A 20,282-nucleotide genomic window follows, 5' to 3' on the forward strand; every position below is an offset into this window, starting at 1 on the left:
TATATTTAATCACAGTAGTTCAGTAAATAAACTTATCTACTTTCCGACGATGGAAATAAATTAACCGTAACTGCTCTGATTAGTTGACTGGCCCGCAGTCTTAGAGGAGGATGCAGCGGGATGTCGCTGCTTGTGTCGCTTTTCCGCCCCCTTCCTTTTGGTTTCGCCCAAACCGGCCTGAGCAGCAAGATTCTCGGCCTTTATCCCTCTGCTGCCGATGATGATGATGATGAGGAGGAGGCGGAGGAGGAGGAGGAGGAGGAGGAGGAGGAGGATGCGCTGCAGCTCTGAATGAATCTACAGTCAATGGTTTGCTGCTGGACGTCTGCGCGATGAACGCGTTTGTTTTTTACAGTCAAATGTCTGGAATAAGTGTGATTATGGATATCCTGTATTTTCTGTGGATACTGCCAGCGGTGTGGGCTGTCGAAGGTAAGCCGCTGTTTCACTCTCGTTTCGACGTGAATGGCCGAATGTGTGGCGTGCAGAGAGCAACAGGGATATCCATCTCCATCATTAATGCCTTTCCATGTTCCCACCGTGTTTCCAACAGAGAGGACTCCTGTGCAACAGTGAGGCAGTGTTCGGCTGGAGCTCTGTTAAAGCCCGCTGTACTGTGAAGTGCTGAGGCTGCCAACATGTTTGTCGGCTGGGCTGGAATTAATATGCCTCTCTGGCTTTTACTATGTATTTTACATGACTGAGGGCCACCGGGAGTTTGATGCACTGTTATTCTTGTTATTGCGCACTTTGTGCTGGTCATGATCAGGCAGCAGCCTCACGGGATGCCTCTGCAACATGTGTGTTAATACAGCCTACTGTATAACATGGGCCTATGCAAAACTTGTATTCAGTACGTGAATATAAATAATAGTCAAATTATAGGAAGCACCACATAAAGTCAGTTTATGCAGATCTGTAACTGAGTCTGGTATGACTGAGGACTGCTGAGCCTCCAGGATCCAAGTACGCTGAGGATAATGTAAGCACAGAACAGGTGGAGCATGTATAATCTATGAATATTTAACAGTAATCTACCCACGTCACACATCCCACCATGCATAATCTCTCTCTCTTGTCTTTCTTTTTTTAAATGCTTCTTACAGTTTTATTTGTATGTGAATTACGTAAAAATTTAGAAGATTACGCAGGCTACTTAAAGGAACAGGTCACTCAAAAATGAAAATGAAGTAATTTTGTCCTCACCCACATGTTTATGAAAAGTCGGGTGAAGTTTTATACTCCCTGGAGCTTCATATGAAAAGAGCTGCAGCAGTCTCTTAAACAACTGATGTTTTAAAATGTTCAAAAAAATATATTATCATACACTATCATATATTTTTTAAATAGCAATAGGGCATTTTTACACTGATGATGCACTCAAGCTTGTGCACCCACCTCAGGGTGCACACTGATGTTTTTAGCTTTGCAGCTACAGTGAAGATTTCAGCTTAAAGATAATGTAAATAATGTCTTTTCAAACAGTGTGAATTTGGCTGACATTTTTTTAGAACAGTTCTTTTCACAAAAGTTGTATTAGGATTACATCTTTAGTTAAAAAAAAACAAAAAAACTCTAACCCTAACCCACTATGATTACACAGTGATGCACAAGTTGTTTACCTTTTCTACTGTCTTCTGTAAATATGTTTATCAGTTTGCATCATGAGAATTATATTGATAATAATCTTTGTATAAAAAAATTATTGGGGACTAAGAATACCTTCAGGTGTGACCTATTATCAGGGTTCTCAGCCTCTCGCTTAAATTCAGACCACTTTTGTTTTTACTCCTCAAAAGTCTGCAGCTCTGAGCTCACAGCATTCACCGCTTCTGTCACTTTCTGCAATTTCACTTGCTGCCAGAACTTCAGCCTTCATATAATACTAATTTTTGTCTGTCACTCTAATCAATCATTACTTAAAGTTCACATTCCATAAAATGATGCTGCTTCTACTTCAGCTTCTTTTTAGTTACCTTTGCTACACAACTAAACTCTGGACCTTTATATGAAAACCAGGTAATTGGTGGTGTGTTTAGAGCCATTTATAGTAAATTGTGGAGACAGTTGGATGGCTCATGGACATGCATACAATATCAGGATGTATAAAGAAAAGACATACAGGAAAAGATGTATCAAACTTCCTCACCTGTCCCCTCTTTAAGATCTGCCCAGGCCGCATTTTCTTGGTTTGTGAACAAGCTGCTGTAACTGCTGGGAGAGAAGCCATGTTGGATCAGTGTCCTCTCAGCACAGAGTTTCTTTTACATTCTGTCAATTATTAATTATTTTAGTGGTCAACTAACAGAAAATTGCATCTAATTAATCTGCATGTTTTCTTTGCATGCTGGGGATTTGATTATGCTTATCATAAAGAAAGGAGCTTTAACATGTCGTATCTCTTTGATTTCAGCGTACTCCTATCTTAATTCATTTTTCTAATGAAAAGTAATGACCTGCACCTATGTCCCCAAATCTAAGATTTCTTCTGGTCCATGCCTCATGATCTTGTTTGTGATGTCCAACATCAACGTGTATTGAAGTTGAAGCATACCCAGGCGTATCATATCTTTGGAATGAGAGCAAAAAATGTTTTTGTTTCTGAAAATTAGATTAATTAAAATCACATGCATACCTTCCATCAGGGCTGTCAAAATTGCTCTCTCAGCAAGCTCTGTCAATACAGCATGCTCCCGGGAATGTATTGCTTCAGTTTACTCCATTTACCATCAACTCTGATTGGATATCCACATAAAATGTGGCAATTTCTCCCTGAAGGACTTTAGGGGTCTGGACGGTTATATCATTATTTGATGCTGGTCACAGCTTCTTTCTTGGGATTGAAAGCCAAATTATGTATTTCACATCAATAGAGGAACAAGTTGCCCCCGTGATGATGGATCTCTCATGTTCTGTTGACAACAATGCAGACAGTGCTGAAGCAGCGAAATATGCTAACATGCCAAGACCTAGTTGTTGTAACATCCAGTCATCCTCAAAACAGATCTCCATTCTCTGGCCTGTTTTCTTGAAGGATGCTCCTGTATTTGCCCAAAAGTATGTGGACGCGGAGTACTTTTGGTCACTCTTGTTCTACTTTAGTGAAATCTCAATCCTGCAGTGTATGGTGATATTTTAAAGGAATTTTCTTCCAGCTTTGTTGTACAGGTTGTGTTTGTTCTTTTCTGTTTCCACATAACAATGGCTGCATACAAAAAGGCCCATAAAGATATGGTGTTTCCACTTGGTGCGGAGGAAATTTTGACTGGCCTGCACCATGCATTTACTTCATCAAACACCTTTTGGATGAACTGGTATATTTGACTGACAGTTGTCACTTAGGATCAGTCTTGTGCCTTCACACTTAAGCAAGAGGAAATAGAAATAGTTCACTACAAAAACCACTTTAAAAATGACTGTTAATGATCCAGTTTAAGGATTGAAGTTCTTAATGTGCCTAGGGGCCAACAGTTTGTACAGATCATCTAAAAACAGGGGTTCTCAAAGTTTTGATGGCAGAGGCCAATTAGGGGAGCCAGCATAGGAAACAGGATTTGTAATTGGTCACACACTGGCATTTAATGTTAAATTCCTTGAGAGCCAAATTCACCTGTTTTCAAAGAAGGCCATCCACTTTATCTGTCCCCTTAGGTCTGACAAATAGTTGTGTCCGGATTAATCTGGACATATTGATCCCAAAAGTTTCTTTTCAGGGATCAATGCTCAGATTAAAAAATCAATATCTAAACCCAGTAATTTGGGATAAAAGTGTATTTTATCATCAATAATAACACAACAACACAGTATCAAAAAGGGATGTAACTATCTGGATTGTAAAACAGATATTGACTGAAATTACATCGCGACCTCGACCTTCTATATCAAAGGTGGAATCAAGGATTTAGCCTTGCCTCCAGTGTCACATTTGGCAGGTGTGTCAAGAAGGAAAAACACACAAAGTCTGTGTGAACAGTGGCAAGTGGATTCACACGGGATATTGCATTGCAGCAAAAACACAGGTTTTCCCATTCATTTAAATCAAGTCATGGCTTTAGTGTCATCCTCAGAGAAATACAGCCCAACATGTTGGGGTGGCCAATTACATATAAGCTGGCGATCAGACTATGACTGAAGCCACAGTGGAAGGAAAATTGTGGGTTGTGTCTATTCACTCACCTTGGCTTGTGCACAAGCTTAAAACAAATCTGTGGATGCTGACAATCACTGTAGGACAGGCATGTCCAAGCTATTATGGAGACATGGCTGGAGATTATGAGCAGAGTTGAACGGGTCAGTGGGATAATCCCCCTCCACCAAACTTTACACTTGGCACAATGCAGTCAGACAAGTACCGTTCTCCTGGCAACCACCAAACCCAGACTCATCCATCAGATTGCCAGATGGAGAAGCATCATTTGTCACTCCAGAGAACGCGTCTCCACTGACCTAGAGTCCAGTGGCAGCGTCCTTTACACCACTGCTTCTGACGCTTTGCATTGCACTTGCTGATGTATGGCTTGGATGCAGCTGCTCGGCCATGGAAACCTATTCCATGAAGCTCACTATGCACCTCAGCATCCGCCAGGGGTGGACTGGGACAAAAGTGTGGCCCTGGACTTTTTGGTCCAGACTGGCCCACTACAATCTGCATGCAGATATTGAGCCAACTCGTCCTGTTGATGTACATACAAATACACAAGTGCTTAATAACACCACTATACTAAACAATGTCCCTTTATATTCTGAGGCCTTGTTTAAAATAAATGATAACTCCACAGTGTGTCGCTCACTTGCTCTTAAGATGGATACTGGAGAAAGGATTTAAGATTCAAGAGGAAACTTAACTACTCTTTAACAGTAGTTAATCAGTGTTTTAATAATTTTAACTGTATAATGTTAAACTGTTAAAAGGACAATAAACCATAAACACTGACTGAAAAAATATGTAAAGCATACATATTTGTTAAGTTGTTAGCTCAATGGAGTGTGGGCATGAAGAAAGGTGCATGTTGGCACTTTAAACACTTTAACTGTGGTGACCTGTTTGGGGGATGTCATTATAGGCAGAAAGGATCAAAAACTGTGAAAACAGCAGATCTACATGCTCAAAACACATCCCATTGCAACATGTGAGTTGTAAGCTTGTAGCAATTTTGTGTGGCATCCTTCGATGAAAGTATGAAATAGGGCTTAAGTGGTTCATAAAAGCAACTAATCAATTAATCAGGATAGTATATGAATATGGTAATTGTTTTCCAATACTTTAGATAACTAGATTTAGTTGTAATTCACCACACCATCCAGCGTTTGCCATTTATTATGTCAAGTAAAGTTCATAGACAGTTAAGCAACCGTACTGAACCATTTATTTTAATGAATGTTTATCCACGCCATTCTAGAAGGCACATACCTGCTTAGCATGGTGTCACCACCTCCTTCACATGGTGGAGAGTCTTCCTCAACACTTATTTGTTCAGCCTCCTCCTGCACCATAAGGGCAGTCAGTGGTAAAGGGAGCCTCACTCTCTTCAGACTCACTGTCAGACTCATGTGAAGGACCCGCTGCTGAAGCTGCAGCATCGGTGCTGCTAGCCCCGGCCAGGCCGGCCCCTGCAGCAAGCATCTGCGGAACTGTTTTACTTTTAGCAGCCTGTGCTGCTGGAGCTTTTCTTTTCCTTTCCCTCAATTTTTCCGCACCACCTTTGCGTTTTGTACTTTCCTTCTCCATCTTTTGTTTTTCGTGTGCTGGTGTGTTGTTGTTGTTGTTTTTTTTCTTTCGCTCTCTCTCTCATCATCGACTCCTCATCATTTAAAGTGATTGGACGAGGGGGGGTCTAGAACATGCGTGGGTGGGACTCCTGGGCCTCTGTAGCCTCTCATAGGGCCACTGGGCCAGGTATTCTTTAGACAGGCAGGCCACTGGGCCAATCGTCACCTCTGCTGTGTCTGCAGCTGAGCACTGTGGGCTGAGCCGATGCATGTCTCTCTCCGCGGGCCAGCAGAGTTACGATCGTTACCAAGGCAAGGCGAGGCATGGCAAAAAAAAAAAAAAAAAAAGTTAAATAAATAAATAAAAAAACGGCCGTCCATCGGCCCATTACTGACCGGCCCACCGGGAAAAGTCCCGCTACTCCTGGTGGCCAATCCACCCCTGGCATCCACTGACCCCGCTCCATCATTTTACATGGCCTACCACTTCGTGGCTGAGTTGCTGTTGTTCCAAACATTTCCACTTTGTTATAACACAACTGGCAGTTGACTGTTGAATATTTAGGAGCGAGGAAATGTCACAACTGGACTTATTGCACAGGTGGCATTCTATCACAGTACCATGCTGGAACTCACTGAGCTCCTCAGAGCGACACATTCTTTCACAGATGTTTGTAGTCTGCATGCTGGGGTGCTTTCATACACCTGTAGCCTTGGAAGTGATTGGAACACCTGATTTCAATTATTTGGATGGGTGAGCGAATGGCACCATAGTGTATGTATGTTAGCACATATTGGATGTTTTGTTGTGAACTTGAATGACATCTTCTGTAAAGAGTGCACACTACAGTTCTAAAACAAAAACCCTAGATGGCAGGTACCCTCTACGACTTCTCTTCTTTTGCTAACAGTTAGCTTCCAATTGACTGGGGAAACACGTTATTGTTACATTTATATTGTTTATAAATTATTTTTATTTGATAATAAGGCCTTGGTGTGGTACATAGCAAATGCATTATGGAGATTATATCAAAGCATATAACCACCAGAAAGAATGATAGCACATGTGTGGAGCTTTTTCAGTTCTCAGAACAGCAACCACGCTGTATGTGATGAACATGGGACTTAGAGGTACTGTAGCAACACCACAAACCTTGTTAAGCATTTGAGAGTTTGACACTGCAGCTGAGGAGTGTATCAAATGTGGACTATTGAAAGTGAAAGGATTAAAATCAACAATTAATGCATGTCCCTCTCCCTGCTGTTGTCAACAGGTAACCAGTTTTACTTGACAGGGCACATTTGCAGGAATGGAGCACACATGTTAGCCTCGTGATCATCCAGAAGAGAGTTATGCCTCCTTACTGCCTGTCAGCTCTAGCTGTATTGCACATGATCATGATGTCTTTTAGCTGGTGTTGTTGCTACCACTTCTCTCCTTGTGACACCTGAACTGAAACACTGCTGTGATGGTGTGATAATTGTTTTCTTTTCAGCAGGAAGACTTGTGATTTGACACAATATGTAGTGCTGAGAGGAAACATGCATTAGATGCTGAATGTGTGTGTGTATTTATTTTTTTTTGCTTCTTCATTGATATGCAGCACCCACATGTTGCAAACTCTTGGACTCTTAAACTCTTGGAACCATCTTATGAAGTCAGTATTGTTATTTGAGAGTTGTAAAATCCATAGTGGTTGGCACTGGAGTAGTTTGTTTTACTGTTTTAATATTAACAACCCAGCAGGCAGTTGTGATAACTCCATTGTATACATTTTCAACTAACATCACACAAGTAGTAGCAACCTCCAGGGTTCAAAAATGTAAACGGCTGTAACTGATATAATTTTAAAATACGATTTACAAAGCTTTAGCTTGTTCAAGATTTAAGATTCATGTATTTATCCCATGGGAGCTTTGTCCTGGAAAAAAGGCTGCCACATAATTATACATATAATACAGTTCATACATCAACAAACAGTACCTAACACAAGTGCAAACAATACAGGGAATTCCAAATACATTCCACCCCCCCGCCCTCATCATACCCCCACATTATGGCCAAAGTTTAGCAGATCCACTGATATGGGAATTGATGAGTTTTTGTATCTGTGGATCAGATAGAAGCAGCATACACTGAGAGTGTAGGACATGTGAGGGGTTGGCTTCCTTGCCTGTCTGACTACTATCTCCTCTGTTGTTGGAGGGTTGGATGCTCCCTCATCCCCATCACTTTTAATGCTGTGTGGACCAGTCTGCCTCAGCTTCACTGGAAGATTCCCAAACCAACCAGCCATTAGTTAATTATACTCTCTATCACAGCATCAACCTCTGTTTGACTCCAAATGTTCTAATTCTAAGAAGTTTTCTAAAATGATGCCGAGAGCAGTCTTAAAGGGATATTCTGGTGTAGGTTTAATCCATGGTCTAACACACCGTGACACCAAGTAGACCACTAGCTTACGTAATTTAAGCAACCTCAGAAAATGACCGCACAATAACAATACATTGCAGTTTACACCTCCACCAACAAACCGCCATCAAAAAGCCACAGATAATGCTCAGAAAAGCACCAAACTTCAGCAACAGTACAAATAGGGTCGCAGCACATAGTTCAAGGCATCAAACGTCTGCTAGCTTAGCCAGATTGCTAATGTAAAGTGAACACAACTCACCACCCTCCTGCAGCAGCTTCCTGTTGTAGGGGAGGAGGTGATTACCGAGTGCGGTTAGAAATCAATTCCGTTCTTTTTCCTGTCCACTCTCGATAATAACTGTTATAAGCTGGTACGCAAGGCGCATATTGACTTTGATTGTATTTTCATGGAGTAATAATCATACATTTTCATCCTTGAGCTGCGGAACTCTACTGCACTCAGTAATCAACTCGCAGGGCTCACAGGGCTTCCCCACAACAGAACTGAGTTACCACCAGAGTATGTTAGGTCTCAAATACCACTTGCTGGCCAAGTGCACAGCTGATGCAGAGAGCCCTCCTCCCACTCATAAAGGCAAACCACGCTGTATAGTAGCAACAGTCTGGAGAACTCTACACGACACAAATTTTCAGTTGAGAATAATCAGATAATCTGTAATCCAAAATCTGAAAATGTTATTTATTTCATCATTTGTTTATGAATGTGATAGAAAAAATAAATGATCATGATTTGTTTTTCATACTTGGGATTTTATCTTCTTCACAAAAATAGGTTATTTAAATAAAGTAGCCACTGGTACAGCAGATAGGCTGGATGAGAGTGCAGCGGCAGATCAGCCCACCTCCATCTATCCCCTGTGGCCTCAGGACAACTAATTATTGGATAATAATGAATTTAATCAATAAATAAATAGTCAGTTATTTATGTTTTTACAAACCAATCATGAGAAAAACAAACCATTAACACCACAGAAACATTGAACATATACAGTCATGGAAAAAATTATTAGACCACCCTTGTTTTCTTCAATTTCTTGTTCATTTTAATGCCTGGTTCAACTAAAGGTACATTTGTTTGGACAAATATAATGATAACAACAAAAATAGCTCGTAAGAGTTTAATTTAAGAGCTGATATCTAGCCATTTTCCATGGTTTTCTTGATAGTAACCAAAATCACTTAAGTTCTTACATCAATAGCTATGGCACTGTACTGCCAAAAACACTGCTTTTAAGCATTCCATGTTTTCTTTTCTGTTTGCTTTAAACACATGATACACACAGGAGTTAGTACTTGATTGCGTAACCATTGTTTTTGATGACTGAAGCCATGCCTCTTGGCATGCTCTCCACCAGCTTCTGACATTGTTCTGCTGTCACAGCAGCCCATTCCTGTTGCACAAATTCAAACAAATTTGCTTTGTTTTTGGGCTTGTGGTTCTCCATTTTGAGTTTGATGATTTTCCATAGGTTTTCAACTGGATTCAGATCTGGTGATTGAGCAGGCCAAGGCATGGTGCGAATGTTGTGGTTCTCCATCCAGGCTTTAACTGACCTTGCCGTGTGGCAAGGGGCATTGTCTTGTTGGAAAATCCAGTCATTCGAGGCAGGAAAGAGTTTTCCAGCTGATGGAAGAAGACTGTTTTCAAGAGTAGCCCTGTACATGACCTGGTTCATTCGCCCTTCACACAATTGCATTTGCCCTGTTCCACTCATACTGAAACAACCCCAGATCATCACTGATCCACCCCCATGTTTTACTGTAGGGGCAAGACAGTCTGGTTTGTAGGCTTCTCCAGGCCTCCTCCTAACCAGTACGTTAGCTGGAGTGGGCATCAACTCAAAATTGGATTCATCACTGAAGAGAACCTTAGCCCAATCATCAACAGTCCAATCCTTGTGATCCCTAGCAAAGAGTAACCGGGCCTTCCTGTGCCTTTCGTTGATGAAGGGCTTCTTCCGTGCTCTGTGTGACTTCAGACCAGCTTCAACAAGTCGGTTTCGAACTGTCCTTGCCGAACAAGTCACATTTCTCGACAGTGCCCACTCATTTTGAAGGTCCCTGGAGGTCTGACGACGATTCCTGACACAGGAACGGACGAGTGCACGGTCATCTCGTGGGGTAGAGAGACGTTTCCTGCCGCGGCCAGGTAGCAATTTGGTAGTGCCGTGTTCGGCTTGTTTTTTTTGTTGTTGTAATGAACAGCTGTCTTGGAGATCTTTAGTTTTTTTGCTACCTGTCTCTCACTCATGCCAATTTCCAGCAGTGCCAAGATGGCTGCCTTTGTGGCTTCACATAATTCTTTTGTTTTAGGCATTATGTGAGAGCTGACAACTTCTGAGTTGTGCTATGGTTTGAATGTAAGCAGGAAACCACTCTAAGCCTTTGCATGTGCAGTGCTGCTTATGACATGAAATGGCCTCTTATATACCCTGGGAATACAATTAAGCTTAAGAATGTCAAATAGGACATAAAGTATTATGTGATCAGCTGCATTTTTTGTCATGTTCATTGTATTATACCTTTAGTGGTACCAGGTATTAAAATGAACAAGAAATTGAAGAAAACAAGGGTGGTCTAATAATTTTTTCCATGACTGTAGTTAGGAAATAATAATGATAATTATAATAATGAAAGAAATTTTTGTGGCCCTGGTAACATTAGTCAGCAGGACAGCAAGGGAGATGGGTGTGGTCCGTGCCCGTGCTGAGTGCCCATTCTCTCTTGTCCTCCAGTCCTGGTGCCCTGGTATTCACGATGGACAACCAACGGGGGAGAGGACAAGAGGAATTTAAAGTTTAATCAGACCACAAAAGAGACAGTAATTGCCTATCTATTGTGCTGTTTCCTAATTGTATGTTCAGTGGTTGTCTGGGGTTAATGGAGGTGTTCTTCTCGCTGGTAAACACAACATCTGCCCAGCAAGCCTATATACACTGCAGCTCCGACAGCCTATGTAGTCAGTGTGTTTACATGTGAAAAAAACGTTTCTCACCTGTATGTTCAGTGGTTGTCTTGTTTTTATGGATTATGTATGTGTTTTTCTTGTGGTTTGTTAAAAACAACCAGCCAGCAGCAGAGCTGGTGAAGCAGATTATGAGCCAGGTTTAAGCAGCCACTAAAGCAGACAAGCCTTGTGGCAGTGGTGGGCCGCCCCATAGACATACATACATACATAGACGCCCCACTGAGCAGGTTGGCCCGCTGTTACTGTGATGATACATGACAGGTAAATATTGAATCTCTGTCTATAATAACCAGATCCTGACAGAAATAAACAGCACCAACGATCAATCAATGATGTATTTCTGATTCTGATTCATGTATTATGCAGTCAATTGTACACATTTAAAGTTAAATTTCATAAAAACTTAACAGTATGGTAGACAGAAGTCACATTTACATATCAAGATGTGGTTATTATAGACATAAATTCAATATTCGACTGTCATGTCTCATCACAGTAATAGCGTTACATAGATTGGCAGCTGTGAACATTGTTGACGCACGTCAACGTACAGTCCAGCACTAAATGGGGCTGACATATAGAGGCATCTATATGTCTAAGGACTGTCCTGCCTGTACACCACAACTGGCCTGCCTCTCTACCTAACAAGCCCAGAGACACCAAGTTGCAGTGAATAACAGCTCTGGGGGATGAGTGACATAGAGAGAAGCAGCAGCAGACCAGGAGTACGGCCTAAGAGATCTGTGTGTTTACCCACAAAGTTACATCTCATAAGCCACTGTAAATAGAGCAGTTTATGTGCCGCACTTACTGTGTGAGTAAAAAAAGCCATTCTAAAATTATGTTTTGTTTTATTCCCTATTTTTGATCTGAGCACAAAATCAAAATACGTTAAAAACTAAGCCTTAATTTTTTTGTATCACACTTACAAACATATAATTAAATAACAAATAATTTGTACATTTTCTGGTGTTGGATTCTCGACTGAAAATCAAATGAGAACTCATACACAGACCGTGGTTCAATGACCTGCTACGTTTTTTTGCCTGCCCTTTTCCAGACAATTTTTAGAATAATCACTACTAATTAATACTTAATGGATAATAAACAGAATGATGTTCACCATCATCCTGTCAAGAGAGGGTTAGAGGCTATATGCCCAATGAGGTTTTATACTCTTTTTAAAATAGAAAATTCTGCACTATAGTGGCAGTATCATTATAACTAGTATTACCTTAGACAAATTTTAGAAGAATTACTATAGTTTGTAAAATATATTTTGAATTTTCTTGCTAAGATTTGTCCGTAATGGCAACACTGTTTGTTCTTGGAACTGAGCCAGCCTGGCCCCGGTGCCCTTTGTTGACATTACTCAGTGTGAGTCAGTTATCTAAACCAATCAATATTCAGTGTGGGTAGCAGCACAGTGCTCTTTAGCCTTTGGTGATACAAATGATACAAATCACTGAGCATTAAAACAGCCCCTGACCCAGTTCTTCTCAGGGCTATGGTCACTTCAACAAACATTTGAATTTGAACTAAATAACAAAATGTGTGTTAGCATAAGAGCTACTGCAGTAGTACATTAATGGCCAGACTGTGGTAACTCCATGGAAGGTCTTCATTAACATGTCTAGTCACATGTTACGTGGAATCAATGACATGCTATGCTGCAATGCAAGCTGCATTTTCCTCCAGAGCTTCTCTCAATATGCGTTACCTCTCTTCTGTTCCTTTTAACTGCTCTTTACTAGATTAATATATAACAAAATTAACTGGCAAGCAAAGATATTTTGTAACATTTAAAGTCCATTCAAATTTTTATATATTACTCTTCCCTGTTGTTTTCAAATGTGTGATACTTGCATGCGGCTATGCGTTTAGCACAGAGCCACCATAACAAAGGGCCATGTTCTGAGTGCTGTCTGGTTGTCTTTTCCAAGGAGATCGATGTGTTTACATGCAAGCTGTTGTGATTTCAACCACAGTGTTTTTCGGACATCTCACCCCTATTGACTCAGAGGTTAGTCATTAAATGTTGTTCCTGATCCTAGAGATGTAATTGTTGGGTAGATTTGATTTAAAATTTTTAAAAAATGCAACTTCTTGGCGGTCTGGGTTTATCAGTACACCAATCCAATAAGCACAGCTGAAGCAGCAGATAGGTCAGACTGTACTTACCAATCAAACCGAACTAGTCTTAAACATCACATTTATGGCTGAAAATGACTGCCAGCTTTACAGATCAACAACATGTAAATGAATCCTCAGGGGTCTACCCAGGAATATGACGCCGCAGTGAGTGTCTGTTTGTGAAAGTCATACTCTCAGATGTATGGCAATAAACAATGTCATGTTGTACAGATACTTGTTTGAACTTTTGTATTCAGCATCATGCAGGACACAAAAATACAATGACATCACTTTTGGCATGCACATTCTCATACAGGAACACAGTGTTGAGCAGAAAACAAAACTTCAGACAAGCTAAGTAAGATAATTAATAGCAAGAGGAGGAATAATGATTATAGCAACTATAAAATGCTCAGTGGGTTTAAATAGATTTGGAAAAATCAAAATCAATGCTTTTTTCAAATCAGTTCACTCTCTCACTTCACTGATGGATGAAGGTAAATGGGGTTGAGTGTCGGGGGATGAACTTGGTTTGAATGAGGCTGTGGAGTGGCTCGACCATCTAGGAACCAAATTGAGACTCAGAGTGGGGGCACGTCTCAATGAGCTTGCATCTCGATTGGCATTGTGTTGGAATAGCCTGGGTCCAATTCTCTGGCTGTGAGGCAGTGATGACAAATGCTAGGCTGCTGAGTGATCCTTCGAGAGAGGATAGAGTAGAATGACAGGGTGTGGCAGGGAGGGCTATATGGGCTGATTCCATTGTTGGGGCTCAGGTGGTTGAGTTAATGAGATATATACATTATATATATATATATATATATATATATATATATATATATATATATATATATATATATATATATATATATATATATATATGGATACATTCATATCCAGACCTTTCACAGGTAAAACATTAACTATTAAATGAAGAACTTAGGATTCCCTGAATATATCAGCTCGACAATTATATCATCAAGCATCGGTTGGTTAAATATTATCACTACAGTAAGCAATGCTGACCATGAAGTCAGGATCATTGTTCCTGCATTATGCTAAGATATATACAGTGTTAACTCTGTAGTGCTTGGAACGTATTTTGTAAAGTCCTCTGTACATTATCCTCTGTAAGTTATGATTAGTAGGTTCTTTGATTTTAATATTACAGTCAGGATTATTCAGTGTTTCACTTGGATAATGTCAGGACTTCTGATCTTCAACCACTTCAGACTGACTTGTCACTGTGACTTGGTACAATGATGAAGTAGGATCTTCCAGCTCTGCAGACCTGCTCGTTTCTTCATGCAGACAGAATCCAGAGCTGCTCCTTGTTTCCTTGACCAAGAAAGTTATAAAACACTAATTGTACACAACATCTAACAGTTACATTACAGTCTAATAACCGTAATGCCAAGTCATTAGAATATGATGAATTTAAGTATGATAGTCTACTACTAGGTCCATACAATGAAGTTAGTCAGTTGCTGTAAATAATGGCAACTAATAAGTAAAAGCAGCGCCAGCGTCAAAATAAGACTGCTGTCTCATGATCTTCACACGTAGCTCACTTAGCTCAGCTTTAGCAACATTACATTTACTGTATATAGAATGTTTATTTTTACTCTAAAAGTTTTTATTATATTTTTATTCAAATTATGATTTTATTCTTCTATTTATTCTTATCTTTGAATTTATTTCCTGGACCGCTGTGTTACCTATGAATTTCTCATAAGGTGGATCAATAAAGGAACATCTTGTCTTATCTTACCTAGAAAACAGTCACATCACTAAATCTTACAGTTTGTGTTGTCATTAGTAACACTAAATACATGTTTCAGTAAACAGACAATATTTATAATAATAATATTTTTTTATATCACTCTTCCCTCTCGGTGTCTTTCAGGAGCTGTTGTGTTTGAGCTGAGAATAAAAGTTGTTCCTGCATCTTTGTGTTTACTGAGTAACTTCCTGAGGCTTGCAATTTATCTCAGTGACTCACTATCGAACTCCTGGTCAGCATCCTGGTCAGGAGGACTTATTACAGGATGTATTACAATTCTGCTGTAGTCCATTCTATTTTAGCAAAAGCCTATAACATTGTCAGAAAAGATCATAGAAATACCAAACACAGCTGACAGGACTATTGTTTTTTGCAGCTTATGCAGCAAGGCATTTTCATACCATTGGGATACTACAAGCTTAAAATACCACCTCTTTTTGAAGTTTAGAATGTCTATTATCCATTGATTTATTCATCTATGTGATTAATTTCAGTTAAGTAATCACAGAGCTTGTAATTGATTAATTTTTGATGACAGTTTTATTTTTTTCTTGAGCTTGACTCATTCTATTTTCAGACTGGAAACTTGGACTTTTCATGCACTCTACCAGAGAAGTCTTACCCTGGTGTATGTACAGGTTGTGTCAATTAGTTTGAGACAGTAGAGACAACTTCAATTAAAATATCCAGCAATTTATCATGATTTAGTGTAAACTAAAGAAAAGGGTCCCTCTACAACCATAAGTTTGGCCTATACCCAGAACCTTATTTTTTTATTTTCTATGCACAGTTAGTGGCACAGATTCCTTAATTCATCAAATGAAATACTAGTAGTTGTCAAAAATGCATAGTGGAGCTGAGGTGTACAGGAAACCAACCTTTAATGCTGATGGTGTCATTATTCTGGAGCCACTACATTGTGAAATCACCATCTACCTCATAATGATTGAGGAGATAAAAACCTTATCCAGTGGCAGTTTAAATACATGTCTAATTAGATAGAAAAGAATACGCAGAATAACACAGGAAGCTGTCTATGAAAGCTGGTGCTGAACGCAGCATGGCGCGCAGCACTGTGACATAAAACAAAGTGAATTTCGCTGATGTATCCCTGTGGGTTTAATCCAGCGTGGCATACAGAGCGTGGCGCAGCCTACAAGGATTATGTGTGCTGGACTTGGCCCACTCTCTCCTCCTCTTTGCCCTACTTTTCATTGAATCATGCAGAGAAAGGCAGAACAAGAGCACTCTCTCTCTCTCTCTCTCTCTCTCTCTCTCTCTCTCTCTCTCTCTCTCTCTCTTTCCATACATACACACACACACTCACTCACACACACACACACACCCACACCCACATACACACACACACACACACACACACACACACACACACCCACACACACAAACTGCAGGAATGTAGGGACAGATGGAGCCAGTGGGAAGGGGAGGGAGCCATTATTGGACAGAAAAAGAGGCAGAGATAGCTCAACAGTGTATGATGAGGACAAACATCATGTTCCACACTGGTTTACTCAAATATAAATTCCATGTCAAATAATAATTCATTAAACTTATACTGCCCAGTAAGAATCCCTGAGTTCCAACTTGAAGTGGATGTCATCACTGTTGACGATAAGTGTTTCCTTCATGTCAAGTGATTTCCCGCAGCATATTGTGTCCAGTCAGTTGTGCTCAAACTGCAGAGACTGAGGAGCTGCCATGACGAATGTCTAGTCACGAAAGCAGGGCAACATATACTAGAGCACCCCCGCCCTTGCCAGCCCACACTGTCCCCATTTCCCTGCTCCAGCTCACATCAGCAGCTACAGCCCATGCCAGCCCGCCTGCATTTTAAATGCATGACGGCAGTAGTGCTCTTCATTATTAACAAATATATTAAATTGCATATTATAGGCTCCCCTCTCTCTGATCTCTATGATCAGTACAAATTTCATTTTTGCTTTTCTACCTTCTGGCTGGTTTGCAACATTCATCCGTAAAAACATGCAGTAAGGCTCCATTGATTGTATTTATGTAAGATTTAAAAAATGGTGTCATTGCAGTATCAATATAATCCAGCGACATAAAGCCTGAAGAAAAAATATTCAGAACCCACACTCTAGAGTATTGCAATACACAAAAACATGCATACACAGTATACAACTACATTTAGCACAAACAGCATATTAACACAACGTACACTTTATAATAATATACTTGTGACAGATTATTTTTAGGATATGGATCTACCAATTCTGTTTTCAGGGCCCTTGTTGATTATTACTTATCGTGGAGACCAATGACTTATATTTAGAATAGACTATTATATGTAGAATAGACATTTGCAGTAAAAATATTTTTAAAAATCATATGCCAAAATGTTTTAAAACAGAATGGAATGGAATGGATTGTAACTAACTACAATCCTCATAAGATTCTGAACTTAAGTACAATTTTAAGGCACTTTAATTCAGTATTTTAATTTTGATCTCCTACTAATTTTTACACTCCACTACATTTATTTGATCATTTTGGTTACTAGTTACTTGGCAGATTCAGATTATCGCTGATTACTTGTGACAATCAGCCAGGCCCAGTATGTAGTCTGTACCTATGTATAACATGGTCACTGGAGCAGACAATTAGCCACCATGTAAACACTGAATGTATTGTTTCCTTTAGGTTTGCTGGATATCAAAGTCCTTGTTGTTTAATTGTTGACAGTTGATACAGTTAAATATCAGAAGAATGTGCAACCAATTTAAACCACATCACATAAAAATGCATCTACCACTGACTGACCTTAACATCCTGATGGAAACCTGGCAGAAACAGAGTATACATCAAACTGGTTAATCCTGCACAGCCTAGGAAAAGAAGTCTGTATTATGACAAACCTTCAAATGGTCTGAATGGACCAACACATTCTTACACCTCAAAGACTGGATAAGTCAATTGCCAGTATCTCCCAAATCAAATTGACCAAAGCAGCGAATCAGCAACAGGTGACAGGTCATATGCTCAGTGCAGTCGGTTTTGTAGAAAACATCATGGTTTCGCTTCAAATAACTACCAACTTGCAAATGGTACTGGCAAAAAAATAAGGTGAATCGTGCTAAATGGATGAAGTTATGGATACAACAGTGACAGATTCAAGAGGCTCAATAAATCAGATTGATGTATCCAACCAACAGGCTCCGCTGCTGATTCAACGTGCACAGACAGCCAAAAACCTATCGATAAGGGTGAGCTGTTGCCAACAGAATTGGACACACAGCAAAACCTGGGGCCACAGACTCTTACTGATGGCATCATCATTGGTGACCCGTCAACCTAGTATGCCAGGGTTCCAAGACGTGACAGGTATTGGTTTGTACTGTATATTTATAATGCACTTACTGGCAAAGTGTCAAACATCACTCCTTTATCATACTGGTCCTATAGTCGTAATTTGACCAGTTCCAGTGATTGGCCAATAGTCAAAATCCCACGGGGCAAACACAAAATTTGGGAAACTTTTATTGGTGTGTTTAAAACCATGATTTCAAACTCCTCTGGTATTGAATATAACTTTTTATAGTGTTGTTTGTTTTCTTGTTAATCATTCTTGTGTGATCATTCTGTTTGAGCTTTATTGATTCTTGAGGGAATTCTTTTAAGACTTTAAGAAATGTTGAATAAAAGCATAAGTAATTGTCCTCAGGCAAAAGTGCATACATTTTTAGTACACTTAAAAAATGTATTTGTATATAGGACTTGGCAGACAGCTCACTTTTTACATACCACCCAAAATGTGTCCTTGGCTGCCTGCTACTGATCCTCACAGCCTTATATATGGCCTGTAAAACCAAACTACCATCTATTACCGTCCGAAAAACAACATATCAGACCTTTGTTGTACAGTCACAGTTTGGTTCAGCAAAACATTGTGGTTTGTCTTTAAATAAGTATAACGGTTCTGGGCACTGCTTAGCTCGGTTGGTAGTGCGTGCAACCCATGTGCTGAGACTCTGCAGCGGACCCGGGTTCGACTTCCGGCCCGGGTCCCTTTGCTGCGTGTCACTCCCCCTCTCTCACCCTGTTTCCTGTCACACTCTTCAGCTGTACTGTCAATAAAGCCATATATATATATATATATTTTTTTTTTTTAAAAAGTATGATAATTCTGTCACTTACGTTATATATAATGTATATATATATATATATATATATATATATATATATATATATATATATATATATATATATATATATATATATATATACATTTCCTACGCAAACTTTGTCACCTTTTTACTACTTTGCCTGACTTCCGCCATAATGATTACTAGAGCAGCTAGAGGTGGCTTCCGAACAAGAAACACAAATATGGTTTATATGCCATCCCAGTAAACCTACTTGTCTGACTGATGAGGACTTTCTGGTAGAGTGTAATAATTATCTTCTCTGTGTATTCTTCACTATGACTAACTCTTATCACATTGTGCATACATTAATTTGATCGATTTGAGATATACATTCTATGGCTGTTTATGTTTAGACATTTATCAAAAGTGATTTCATAGAAAACATGTTATGTTATGTTTCTCAAAGAATATTCTCAAAAGTAGTTTTGATATGAATACCAAAGCTCAGGTGTCGCTGTCAGTCACTGCTAGAAAAAGATTCACATATGTGCATTGTTATTTCTAATATAACTTCTCTGAAAATGTCTGAAAAGAATGATAAAAAAGATTACTATTTAAAAAAGAAGGAAAGACTTTTACAATGAGTTGCTTTTAAATTACAGATGAAAGTGTAATACACCATTATCAGTATCACTGCTGTAGCAAAGAAACATGCAGATCCTCCAGCTCCTCTGTCTGTCCTGCTTCCTTCTTGGCTGAGTCTGTGGGAGTTGGTTGCGGGTCAGTGCTCATGGCCTCTTTATTCCTGTTTAGCGGCAGCTCTGACACCTGGCTCGCCGCTCCCTCCCGGCTCCTCATTAATTGCTGCTGATACTAACCGGAAGCGAGCAGCCGGAAAAATGGGCCATTTGGATGCAACAGTGGATGCTCGCATTTCAGCCTGATTCTGTAAACCAAATACAAGACTGGCATTTATATATAAATAAATGAATTTATATAAAATAAATTATTTGTTTTTTTTATTGTATGGTATTGTCAGCTGTGAAAATTGAATTTTGCATACATTCCAATCTGGTGGTCATTAAAAAAAGATTTTACCCAATTTGTTAAAGGAATAATTTTTGT

The 20,282-nt window shown here is 39.6% G+C and overlaps 1 protein-coding gene across 5 annotated transcripts in view; it reads left to right on the forward strand.

Moving 5' to 3' along the window:
- Positions 1–298: 298 nt before the first annotated feature.
- Positions 299–20,282, forward strand: part of ephb2a (eph receptor B2a) — a 62,716-nt gene continuing 42,732 nt past the window's right edge. For all 5 annotated transcript variants that reach the window (XM_037104040.1, XM_037104042.1, XM_037104041.1 and 2 more), the window contains exon 1: positions 299–432. In XM_037104040.1, the coding sequence (XP_036959935.1) occupies positions 333–432 (100 nt within the window). In that variant the 5' untranslated portion in view covers positions 299–332. The remainder of the gene's footprint in view (positions 433–20,282) is intronic.

This window comes from Acanthopagrus latus, chromosome 7, assembly GCF_904848185.1.
Source record: "Acanthopagrus latus isolate v.2019 chromosome 7, fAcaLat1.1, whole genome shotgun sequence".
NCBI classification, from domain to species: Eukaryota; Metazoa; Chordata; class Actinopteri; order Spariformes; family Sparidae; genus Acanthopagrus; species Acanthopagrus latus.